This window comes from Schistocerca nitens, chromosome 2 (assembly GCF_023898315.1).
Source record: "Schistocerca nitens isolate TAMUIC-IGC-003100 chromosome 2, iqSchNite1.1, whole genome shotgun sequence".
In the NCBI taxonomy this organism is placed as follows: domain Eukaryota; kingdom Metazoa; phylum Arthropoda; class Insecta; order Orthoptera; family Acrididae; genus Schistocerca; species Schistocerca nitens.
This window is the reverse complement of record NC_064615.1, coordinates 1,166,891,731-1,166,904,101: the sequence shown is the minus strand read 5'-3', so window position 1 is coordinate 1,166,904,101 and position 12,371 is coordinate 1,166,891,731. Positions and strand designations below refer to the sequence as shown.

At 44.4% G+C, this 12,371-nt stretch overlaps 1 protein-coding gene across 1 annotated transcript in view; it reads left to right on the top strand.

The window, feature by feature from the left end:
* Positions 1–12,371, top strand: part of LOC126235629 (Down syndrome cell adhesion molecule-like protein Dscam2) — a 197,811-nt gene that overhangs the window by 27,384 nt on the left and 158,056 nt on the right. The window contains exon 3 of the mRNA XM_049944340.1: positions 356–519. Coding sequence (XP_049800297.1) covers positions 356–519 — 164 coding nt within the window. The remainder of the gene's footprint in view (positions 1–355; positions 520–12,371) is intronic.

The following is a 12,371-nucleotide window of genomic DNA, read 5'->3' as shown; positions in this document are numbered from 1 at the left end:
GATGGATCGTTCAGGACCCCCTTACATATCAAACTCTTCAGAAAGATGTGCACTACAAAATAAACATATTTTTGAAAAATCTTTGTTTTCTAATTTTTGACGTCCTATCTCAAATTCTAGAGTGGGAGGGGGGAAGGGGGCGCCACCATCAAGGTTTTGCCCCAGTTAGGAAATATCGTAGATCCGGGGCCCGGTTCGGGGTACCAAAATGTTTCAGCAATAATGTTTCACGTAGGCAGAACGTCTTCTGTACATTTTTTGGTTCGTCTCAAAATTAGAACAAGATACTGGATGTGCTTTATTTAACTCGTCGAGTTACATGTATGTGTTACGGCTCTGGTGACACGTGTTGCAGCGGCGCTGTCGGCGCAGCTGTTCCCGCAGCAGCAGACGGTGGTCTTGGGGCGGTCCGCGCAGCTCAATTGCTCCACCGCCGGCCACCCCCAGCTGGCCGTCTCCTGGCTCAAGGACGGCCGCCCCATCCACCCCTCCAGCAGGGTCCGGCTGGTCAGCCCGCAGGTAAACGTCCTCCACCTGCCTATATGCTCTGAAACATTGAGTTTACAGGTATCAAATGGTTCAAATGGCTCTCAGCACTATGGGACTTAACTTCTGAGGTCATCAGTCCCCTAGAACTTAGAACTACTTAAACCTAAGGACATCACAAACATCCATGCCCGATGCAGGATTCGAACCTGGGACCGTAGCGGTCGCCCGGTTCCAGACTGAAGCGCCTAGAACCGCTCGGCCACACCGGCCGGCTACAGGTATCAGTATTGTAAGATCGCACCGTTGAGCACTAGTGAATAAAGGATAAGGGCAGAACAAAAGGCTTCCATTCGAAGGCCAGACAAACCTCTTGCCCTCATGTTGATGCTTATATATCCCCATGGGAGTCTTATTGCGTTGCATACAGCCGTAGCGATGCCTATAAACGGAAACGTTTTGATCGCCCCTTACAATGTAAATGTTACTTTCAAATGATTAGCTTTATCCTATGAGAGAAGTTTAATTTGTGTAACTGAAAACGTAACAAACATTTTCTTATTTTATGACCGGATTCGATGTATATGATCATCGTCACATCCATACATAATATAAAAATGTACGTATAATGTATGTATGTATATTCCACACCTGCTCCTAAATCAGTAGAGCGACTTCAACAACACATGTTACTCATTGCACTTACTGGCTGGAAAAACTCTGGTGGTGGTAACCACCTGCCTTTCAAATGGGCGATGTTTGAGGGTGGGTGGGGGGGGGGAGGATAAGTAGTGTAAACCACGATCTACGAATACCCAAGCTTTATTCATCAAGTATTTAAGACTGCGAGCACTTAGTGTCTTGCAACAAATTTTACACATCATTTCAAACCTTTACGCAACTTTTTCTAGTTGAAAATATCCAAAAAATGACGAAGTGAAAAAAAATTGTCGTTTTTTATGCAGTAAAACAGCTGCATCAGGCAGAGCGTTATAAATTTTTACTTCTTTACAGCTAACTGTATCTGTGGTACATTTTGCAGATAGGATTCACATGCACTGATGAGCCAAAACGTCATACCCAACTGCTTAATAGCCGCCTTTGGAACAAAATATGACACTGATTCTGCGCATCAGGGATCCTTCACTTTGTTGGTAGGTTTGTAGATGTATCTGGCATTAGATGTCTACGCACTTGTCATGTAATTCGGGTAAATAACGGGCCGCTGATTTACGTGCGCGTTGATGGCGCCCGATAGTGTCCCAGATGGATTTCACAGGATTCACATATTCGTCACCGAGACATCAACGTGAGTGCACTATAATGCTCCTCAAACCGTTGGAGCACGTTTCTGGCTCCGAGACATGGGCAATTATGCTGCTGAGTGATGGCGTCACCATCGGGGAAGATGTCAAGCATGAAGAACGCAGATGGCTCGCAGCTGCCAGCGTGTCTTCGAATACTACCACAGGTTCCGTGAAAGCGTAGGAGAACTGTCTCCCATAGTATAATACTGCTCCCACCAGCATGCGTCTGTGCCGCGCTGCACGTTTGGAGCCGACGTTTTCCTCGATGATTGCGTTCGTGGAGACGACCATCGACCCAGTGTAGAGAAAAATGTGATCCATTCAAGGAGCCGACACGTTTACACTGATCGACGGTCGAATCCCGATGGTCCCGTACCGAGTGCAATCGTAATTCTGAGGTCACTGGATCAACATAACAACACGTAGGGGTGGTCAGCTGCGGAGCTCCATGTTCAACAATGTACGATAAATTGTGTGTTCCAAAACACTTGCGCGTGCACCAGCATTGTCCTCGTTTGGCGAACATGCCACAATCACCATCTATCCTTCTTTACAGAGCAGACAAACCTCCGAACCCCACGTCCTGTGAAGATTCGTGGACGTCCAACCGTTTAGCAGCTAGTGGTAGTTTCACTGTCCTACCTTTTTCTGTAGATCTCGCTAAAAGCATCACGTGAACATTCGACTACCTTTATCGTTTCGGAGATACTCATTCACAGGCCGTACGTCAAAGTCGCTGATCTCTGTGGATTTCACCATTTGTAGGCCATATCTTTGCTTGGATGATTCCCCATCCATGTCTGCTCCGCTTATATTCTTTTGTTACAGCGTCACGTGCCCACAGTGCTACCAGGCGGCATCAAGCGTCACGGTGGGCAGTGGTCATAACGTTTTGGCTGATCAGTGTACACCACTGCAAGCAGCTGCAAAAATTATACCATTCTACGAGATATAGTTCAGGACACGTACCGTCGTAAACTCTGAGATGCATGAAAAGCTGCGGTATCATGCATCACGTTTTAATTTGTGACGTTCCTACTAGTAATCCTTTTAGCACCAGATTTCACAGACAGTACTCAAATATATCGTTGAATGTACTAGCCAAATTAAATCGTTGTAAGACATTTTGTTCAGGAGATATGGGGTCAATAAAATTGAGCTGCGTGAAGACTGAAATGTAAGGCGAATTTCACTGTAAATACAGGTAACGCATGAATACAGATGTGACTGAAATATGTTAAATTGTAAGACATGCGCGTACTCTAGCAAAGTCGTAGGCAGAAAGCTCCTCATAACCCCTGGACCGATTTCTGCTGAACTTGGTACACATATTACCTGTTGTCTGGAAACAAATTCTGTGAGGGTATGAACCAACAGCCTGCTATTGGCGTGAAGATGATAACTTGGCGACGAAGAGAGAAGGTAGGAAGGGTGAGTTTGACGCAGACACGAGGGAAAAGAAAGTGGACAGAGGGGAGGACGCAATGGACAGAGAAAGGAAAGAGGAGGAACGAGGAGATGCGCAACGAGAAGGGAGTAAGAAGATTGACAGAGAGAGAGAGGAAGGTGGTGATGGACAGAGCAGATGTGTACAGGGAATAGGGGGAGATGAACTAACAGAAGACTACAATACAAAATTACACAACAGAAAATCCAGGATAGAATAAAGACAATGTTATGAAGAGGTGATAAGATTGGCATAAATATACATCTGGGCAACACCAGGTGGTCAGCTAGTATGCCTATAAAACACGGATAGTGTGCGTAATTATGATATTATGCCAAATTACATCAAGAATTTAATAACTTCATTATACATTCAGTGCATCATTAGATTGCTTATAAAGCGTGACATTTGTTCAAGTTGCTACTACTACGTGGTAAAATCAAATGAAATGAGCGTGTGTCATCGTTGGCCAGGAGGCCCCTATTCGGGAAAGTTCGGTCGCCAAGTGCAAGTCTTATTTCATTCGACGCCACATTGGGCGACTTGAACGCCAGTGATGAGGATGAAATGATGATGAGGACAACACAACACCCAGGCCATGAGCGGAGAAAATCTCCAACTCTGCCGGGAATCGAACGGGGCCCCACTGGCATAGGAGGCGAGCACGTTACCACCCAGCTGAGCAGGCGGACTGCTACGAGGTAATAAGTGTTGACACCAGCACATACTCTCTTGGCTTTTCTTTTCGCACTTTTTGTTTTTTCCTGTGAACTAACAATTTACGGCACAGATGAATTGCCACCCGACTTGCCCATTTGCGTCGGCTCCGGTGGTGTATTTACGCCACAGCAGAGTTTGCACGAAACCGCAAAGTAGGCAGGTGGTGGGGGGTTGAAGATTGGCCATGAGTAGTAGCGGAGAGCATTCTGGAGAGGAACAAGGAAGCTGCAGCAGCTCGCAGCCAGCGTCACGGGCCATGAGCAGTGGCAGCTGTGCGAGACTTTACCTGCAGTGGCAGGCCGCGCATAGCGTGCTGGCCGGACTTGTTTACATCTCTGAGCGGCAAGTTCAGGGACGAACGGGGTGCTTGGTTGTCGGCAGCCGGCGACAGAAGCCCTGTGTGTGTGTGTGTGTGTGTGTGTGTGTGTGTGTGTGGAGGGCAAGGTGGCTGCTGCCATCGTGGAGCTGAAACCGAGGAGCCTGGGTAGACAAGTGGATGTTGGGATTGGTGTCAGCTGAACAAGACAGTTCACATGTCCAGCCTGGTCGAGTCTAGGTATAAGCTAATGGTGGCTTGTTACAACAACATGATGCATCGGTTCCTGTTCCGGGTGAGCGGACGTGGCCTGGATTTGTGACTGCACGGGAGGTCACGCTGATGAGATCCAAGCAGATACTAGCTGTAGTGCGTGCTCTTTGGACGGCAGTTCACACGAAGGGGGTTGTGCTGGTTGTTTTCGACGGAAAACTATGCTTGTGCAGACACCTGTGTCTGGCTGTGTTCTAGCTTAAGCAGTGCCCTAACGCCAGGGATGCTGGAAGGTGTGCTGTTATCTGCAGGTCCAGTAGGAGATGATTCTGTTCGAATTAAACCCCAAGGTCGCACCTTTTTTAACGCAATTGTGCTTAACTGTTCTGCATTCCTAACTTCGAGAAAGCTGACATAGTTGAATTAGTGGTCTGGTTTATCTTGTCGTGTGGCCAGCTCTATATAGCCCGTTTAAGTATGCTTTGATTATCCAATTACTAATTCTCTTGTTCATTATTTCTATTTTTGTTAGTTTTTGGTCTAGATGTGTCGGCTCTAGTGGGTGTAATTTCCACTATTTTATTTTTCTCGTAATCCCTTTCAGCACGTATAGTTATTAGTAGTATGTCTATTGTTTGGTGCTTTCCTTGTTATTGTAAATCTAAAATTTAATTTGCGTCATGGGGATCTCCCCTTTACATGTGTATTAGATATTAGGATAATGCATATTTGTGGACCGAGCACTGATCGTTTTCATTGTGTTTTATACTTGTTAATGTGTCAATATGCTGTGATTTATTGAATTTTATCTTCTGTACTAACAATAGAATTGTAAAAACGTGTGTCTGTCTGTTCGAATATGCTAATAGCCAAAACTACCTGCTGAATTTTCATGGGGTTTTTACAGGTAACTTGAGCGTAGCTTGGGGCAACATATATGCGTTATTTCAAAACAGGAACATAGGAAAAAGGATATGTGACGTTAAAGTTTTATCTAAAATCGTCTGCTCAGCTTAATAGTTCGCATGTTTGGACATCACGGCGTAGTGCACCAAAGAATGAACGGCGCTGTTAATTTTGTAGTACAACAAATAACCAAGAGATGGCGTTCTCAGTTTGTTTTTTCCCCTCAGTGACAGATGTATTTTCGGAAATTTATAGCAGTGGCAAAATTAAGCGCTACTGTCTTATCTTTACGAATAGCAGCAAATGTACTTGACTAGGATATGGATTACTGATTACGCTTTTTGTGTTAAAAAACAGACCTTGAAGACCCAACGGTACCGACCGCCCGCCGTTTCATCCTCAGTCCTTAGGCGTTACCTGATGCAGATATGGAGGGACACGCGTTCAGCCAACTGCAGCTTCTCATCTGGTCTCACAATGCTGAGTGCACGCCGCTTGCCAACAGCATCCGGCAGACCCAGACGGTGACCCATCCAAGTGCTAGCCAAGCCCGACTGCGCTTAACTTCGGTGATATGACGGGAACCAGTATTACCACTGTGGCAAGGCTTTTGGCTCTTTTTGTTAAAAATTAAATGACATTACTTCGTTTCTTTAGACAGGCTTTTTTAATAATGCTACGAAAAGCGAATTTATTGTTTTGTGATTTCGGTGCCTACTCCTTACACTTCGTTTTGTTTACGAATAAAAATGCCTAGAAAACGATCAACTTTTTCTGAATAGGCCAGAACGGCTGAAAGACTGAGCTGCATGAACTCTCAATAAACCAATGAAGATAATGGGGCGAGAACTTCTGCGGCTCGAGAACATAAGGCTTTAACTCGCTCTTTGGAAATTATTTCCGTAACCCAGCGCACTGTTACTGTGAACTAGAGCGTCATACGTACCTCGATCTTCGGAACCGTTTGCTCACAAGTTAGTTCCGTCCAACGTAACACTCACAGAGGTGGAAATTCTGACAGAAAAGTGGCGCTGATGGGCGAGTTTTTAACTCGGAATTCTACTCATTCCCAACAATTCTTGGTGAGTTTATGTTATGTTATGGATGTAACCGTCAACTGAATTTCACGCGGCCAGCTCTATAAGATTATCTCGCAAGTTAGTGACGCAAAAAAGCTCCTTTTTCATGCTCCAAATCGTACTACTTCCAATTATGTATGCAAAGAAGTTTTGAACATCAAAAATAAATTCCACAAGTACAAAGTCTCGGGCGCAGCTGTAAATGAATGCCCGGTCAGCGCGAGGTTTCTCAGCTACTTGTTAATAAATGTCCTTAAATCTTGTTAATTATTTGCGGTTCGTGTTCTTGAAAATCGTCAGTCTGTGCTCTGTCGTAGTGGCGATTCCAGAACAGGCTCGTGCAGCTATTCAGACTTGCACAATGTATACGACATTCGAAAAAGTGGATATGGCTTTAGTTTGTGCCGTCTGTAGCCCAACTGCTAGAGCAATGGTGCTATTATTTGCTGATAAATCTCCTGGTTGTGGTGTTGCTAACCATCTATCTTTGCAAACATTAAGAAATCAGTAAACCAAAGATGTGAAGAATGAAACACGCCAACAGTAAAGAACAGTAGTTGATGAGATAAACAGAAAAAGTATTTCAGCAGCTGTAACACTCAATTCTCTTGTCACTACGAGACAGCTTGAATGTGCGGCCGCCGGCCAATGTGGCCGAGCAGTTCTAGGTGCTTCTGTCCGGAACCGCGCTGCTGCTACGGTCGCAGGTTCGAATCCTGCCTCGGGCATGGATGTGTGTGATGTCCTTAGGTTAGTTAGGTTTAAGAAGTTCTAAGTCTAGGGGACTGATGACCTCAGATGTTAAGTCCCATAGTGCTTGGAGCCATTTTTTAATGTGCGACCAGGATTCTACGAATACACATTTGAACACTTTTTTTCCTTTCCACAGATCGCTTGGTCAACAGCTCCTTGGTAATCACTTTCAGAAACTGTAACAGTTCTGGTGTCGAAGAAAGCTGCAGCCTTTCTGTGCAAGATTTGTTTATGGAAGAAATATCGTTTACAAACCACGGACAAGTCAGCCTGCGCAATTTGTGCTACTGTTCAACTGAAAATTGGCGTTGGCTGAGAGAAGTGGGAAAACAACTACCTTCGCCCCGTCAATATGAATTAGGGGCTTCACAAGAATAGCATCATTGGTCCTCTTTTATAGATGGGACTCGAAATAGTCATACACGTATGCAATTTCTAACATACTGATGGATATTGCCGCAGTCATTCGAAGCCCTCCCGATGAGAGTAAGGGAGTCCACACGGTACGGATGTGCAACCTACTACATGCACATAATTACAGACATTCTCATCAAAATATTTGAAAATCATTGGATGAGTCGTTCGGGAAGAGCAAAATAGACTGAAATGGCATTAGTCTTCACACCTGTTGAAATTTGTCTATGGTGAAGATTAAACCATAAGATCTACGTGGAAATACCGACGACTCCCAAAGATGTAATATCGTATAACACTGCCCTGTGTTGTGCTAAGTAATCGGAGACGAAATTCAGTGCACATATTATGGTATGTATAAATCGTCAGCCTCGGCATTTTGAGCACCTGATATGAAAGAGACAGTTATTAACACACGAACCATACCTAAGTGGTGTGTTGATTACATTTGCAGCAGTTCTGATGTTTGTGAGACCTCTTCTCCTGCCAGCGCCAGCAATTGTTTACGGTCCTGTTATGTTGTTACTATTTGATCAAATTGCAAACGTGTGATATCACCGAAGTCTTGTTCAAAGCATTTCCTCTCTGTCATAGAACAAAGTACACTGTTTCATTTAAATAAAGAAAAACATTGTGTCGTCAGTCGGCAGGTATAACCGTTAAAAGTTACTTGTGTGTGAATCGAATTTTCGTCGTTACCCATTCCTCGATATATTTCTTCATTCTCGATATGTTACATTGGGACTCCCTTACGTACCCTCGATTACTCACTCTGGGAGGTAAAAGCCAAGTTCCTCATTGATCCAATCTTCGATTCTTTTTGTGCGATGGAATTTCGCAGTAACATTTCAGTCGAGATAAAATAAATAGAATTAATGGTTCAAATGACTCTGAGCACTATGGGACTTAACATCAGAGGTCATCAGTCCCCTAGAACTTAGAACTACTTAAACCTAACCAACCTAAGGACATCACACACATCCATGCCCGAGGCAGGATTCGAACCTGCGACCGTAGCGGTCCCGCGGTTCCAGACTGAAGCGCCTAGAACCGCTCGGCCACTCCGGCCGGCCAGAATTAATGAGCAACGAAAATACGTATCTTCAAATATTTTCTTCCTAACATATCTTTTTGAATCGCAGTTTATTTTTGGAAACTTTATCTTACACAATGACTGTTTCTCGATGTTCAGCTTTAATACGATGGTTGTCAGACTTTACGTTATTACAGATGTTGTTTTATTTAGTACCTTATTCCCGTTACTGATTCTTAGTTACTACTGGTGTCCCTAATGAAATTCAGTATTCATGCATATGGAAGGAACCATCTTGCGAGGCAAAAAAGCCCAGAAAACATGGGTTTTAAAATGTATACCTTAAGAGCTATGAGCGGTTCTTCATCTAGATCTTCTACGAGGTGCATTCAAGTTCTAAGTTTCTCCGGACTGGAAAGAGATAGAAACATGCGCATTGTTTTAAAATGAGGCCACGTTCATTGTCAATACCTCCCAGACATGGCAGCACCGTACGGCAGATGGAATTTTACCGCCAACAGCGAGAATGAGAACTGTTTTAAATACTTAAAATGGCGACGTTTTCCTTACCTGAACAGCGTGCAATCATTCGTTTTCTGAATTTGCGTGGTGTGAAACCAATTGAAATTCATCGGCAGTTGAAGGAGACATGTGGTGATGGAGTTATTGATGTGTCGAAAGTGTGTTCGTGGGTGCGACAGTTTAATGAAGGCAGAACGTCGTGTGACAACAAACCGAAACAACCTCGGGCTCGCACAAGCCGGTCTGACGACATGATCGAGAAAGTGGAGAGAATTGTTTTGGGGGATCGCCGAATGACTCTTGAACAGATCGCCTCCAGAGTTGGCATTTATGTGTGTTCTGTGCACACAATCCTGCATGACGACCTGAAAATGCGAAAAGTGTCAACCAGGTGGGTGCCACGAATGCTGACGGACGACCACATGGCTGCCCGTGTGGCATGTTGCCAAGCAATGTTGACGCGCAACGACAGCATGAATGGGACTTTCTTTTCGTCGGTTTTGACAATGAATGAGACGTGGATGCCATTTTTCAAACCAGAAACAAAGCGCCAGTCAGCTCAATGGAAGCACACAGATTCACAGCCACCAAAAAAATTACGGGTAACTCCCAGTGTTGAAAAAATGACGGTGTCCATGTTCTGGGACAGCGAGGGCGTAATCCTTACCCATTGCGTTCCAAAGGGCACTATGGTAACAGGTGCATCCTACGAAAATGTTTTGAAGAACAAATTCCTTCCTGCACTGCAACAAAAACGTCTGGGAAGGGCTGCGCGTGTGCTGTTTCACCAAGCCAACGCACCCGCACATCGAGCTAACGTTACGCAACAGTTTCTTCGTGATAACAATTTTGAAGTGATTCCTCATGCTCCCTACTCACCTGACCTGGCTCCTAGTGACTTTTGGCTTTTTCCAACAATGAAAGACACTCTCCGTGGCCGCACATTCACCAGCCGTGCTACTATTGCCTCAGCGATTTTCCAGTGGTCAAAACAGACTCCTAAAGAAGCCTTCTCCGCTGCCATGGAATCATGGCGTCAGCGTTGTGAAAAATGTGTACGTCTGCAGGGCGATTACGTCGAGAAGTAACGCAAGTTTCATCGATTTCGGGTGAGTAGTTAATTAGAAAAAAAATCGGAGGCCTTAGAACTTGAATGCACCTCGTACTACAAGTTCCGTGCTTTCAGTACATTTGAGAGACAGTAATATTGAGCCAAAAAAGAAAAAATGTCCAGTAAACATGGGCTCTAAAATGTATACTTTTAAGAGCTATGAACTGTTGTTCAGCAGAAGGGATGCGTTCCACAGTAGCGAAGATGAACAGTGTTCATGGATCTTAAGATATGCATTTCAGACCCCATGTTTACTGGGAATTTTTTCCTTGTTTTGGTCAATAATACCACCTCTCAAAATATTGAAAGCAGAGGGCTTTTTTTCATTGTATCCTAGATAAACCACTTGATAGCTCTCAAGTTACGCAGTTTATGGCCAATATTTACTAGAGTTTATTACTGTCTTCTTGCTGGCTATTGACTATTCCTCATGGGACACCGTGCACATTGCGATTCCCACCACAACAAAGTGAGAGAGACGATACCGGTTTCTTACGAATCCCGTTGGCTACCTTACAACATAGTATTGTGGACTGGCAAGACAGCCAATCCACAATGGACGGGAGACCGAAAGGCACGCGTTTAAGCTCACGCAGGCTGGCGTGAGGTCTGGAACAGGACACGGAATGAATACTAGCAGATAAAGTACGTAGCTACTGGAATACTTAACTTTAATCCATAATTGGTGAACATCGGTCTGACTGTACATGCAGCACAAGATAAATAGCAAATGATAATGGCGCCTTGCTAGGTCGTAGCAAATGACGTAGCTGAAGGCTATGCTAACTGTCGTCTCGGCAATTGAGAGCGTAATTTGTCAGTGAACCATCGCTAGCAAAGTCGGCTGTAAAAACTGGGGCGAGTGCTAGGAAGTCTCTTTAGACCTGCCGTGTGGCGGCGCTCGGTCTGCAATCACTGATAGTGGCGACACGCGGGTCCGACGTTTACTAACGGACCGCTGCCGATTTAAAGGCTACCACCTAGCAAGTGTGGTGTCTGGCGGTGACACCACACATAGCAAATAAAAACCAAAGAAAAATTCATGTTGTTGTTGTTGCTGTGGTCTTCAGTCCTCAGACTGGTTTGATGCAGCTCTCCATGCTACTCTATCCTGTGCAAGCTTCTTCATCTCCGCGTAACTACTGCAACCTACATCCTTCTGAATCTATTTAGCGTATTCATCTCGTGGTCTACCTCTACGATTTTTACCCTCCATGGATCCTTCCAATACTAAATTGGTCATCCCTTGATGCCTCAGATCGTATCCTACCAACCAGTCCCATCTTCTAGTCATGTTGTGCCACAATTTCCTATTCTCCCGTGTGGCCGTGCGGTTCTAGTCGCTTCAGTCTGGAACCGCGTGACCGCTACGGTCGCAGGTTCGAATCCTGCCTTGGGCATAGATGTGTGTGATGTCCTTAGGTTCGTTAAGTTTAAGTAGTTCTACGTTCTAGGGGACTGATGACCACAGATGTTAAGTCCCATAGTGCTCAGAGTCATTTTGAACCTATTCTTCCCAATTCTATTCAATACCTCCTCATTAGTTATGTGATCTACCCATCTAATCTTCTGCATTCTTCTGTAGCACCACATTTCGAAAGCTTCTATTCTCTTCTTGTCCAAACTATATATCGTCCATGTTTCACTTCCATACATGGCTACACTCCATACAAAATCTATACTCGATGTTAACAAATTTCTCTTCTTCAGAAACGCTTTCTTTGCCATTACCAGTCTACATTTTATATCTTCTCTACTTCGACTATCATCAGTTATTTTGCTCCCCAAATAGCAAAACTCCTTTACTACTCTGAGTGTCTCATTTCCTAATCTAATTCTCTCAGCATCATCCGCCTTAATTCGACTACATTCCATTATCCTCCTTTTGCTTTTGTTGATGTTCATCTTATAGCCTCCTTTCAAGACACCGTCCATTGCGTTCAACTGCTCTTACAAGTCCTTTGCTGTTTCTGACAGAATTATAATGTCATCGGCGAACCTCAAAGTTTTTATTTCTTCCCCATGGATTTTAATACCTACTACGAATTTTTCTTTTGTTTCCTT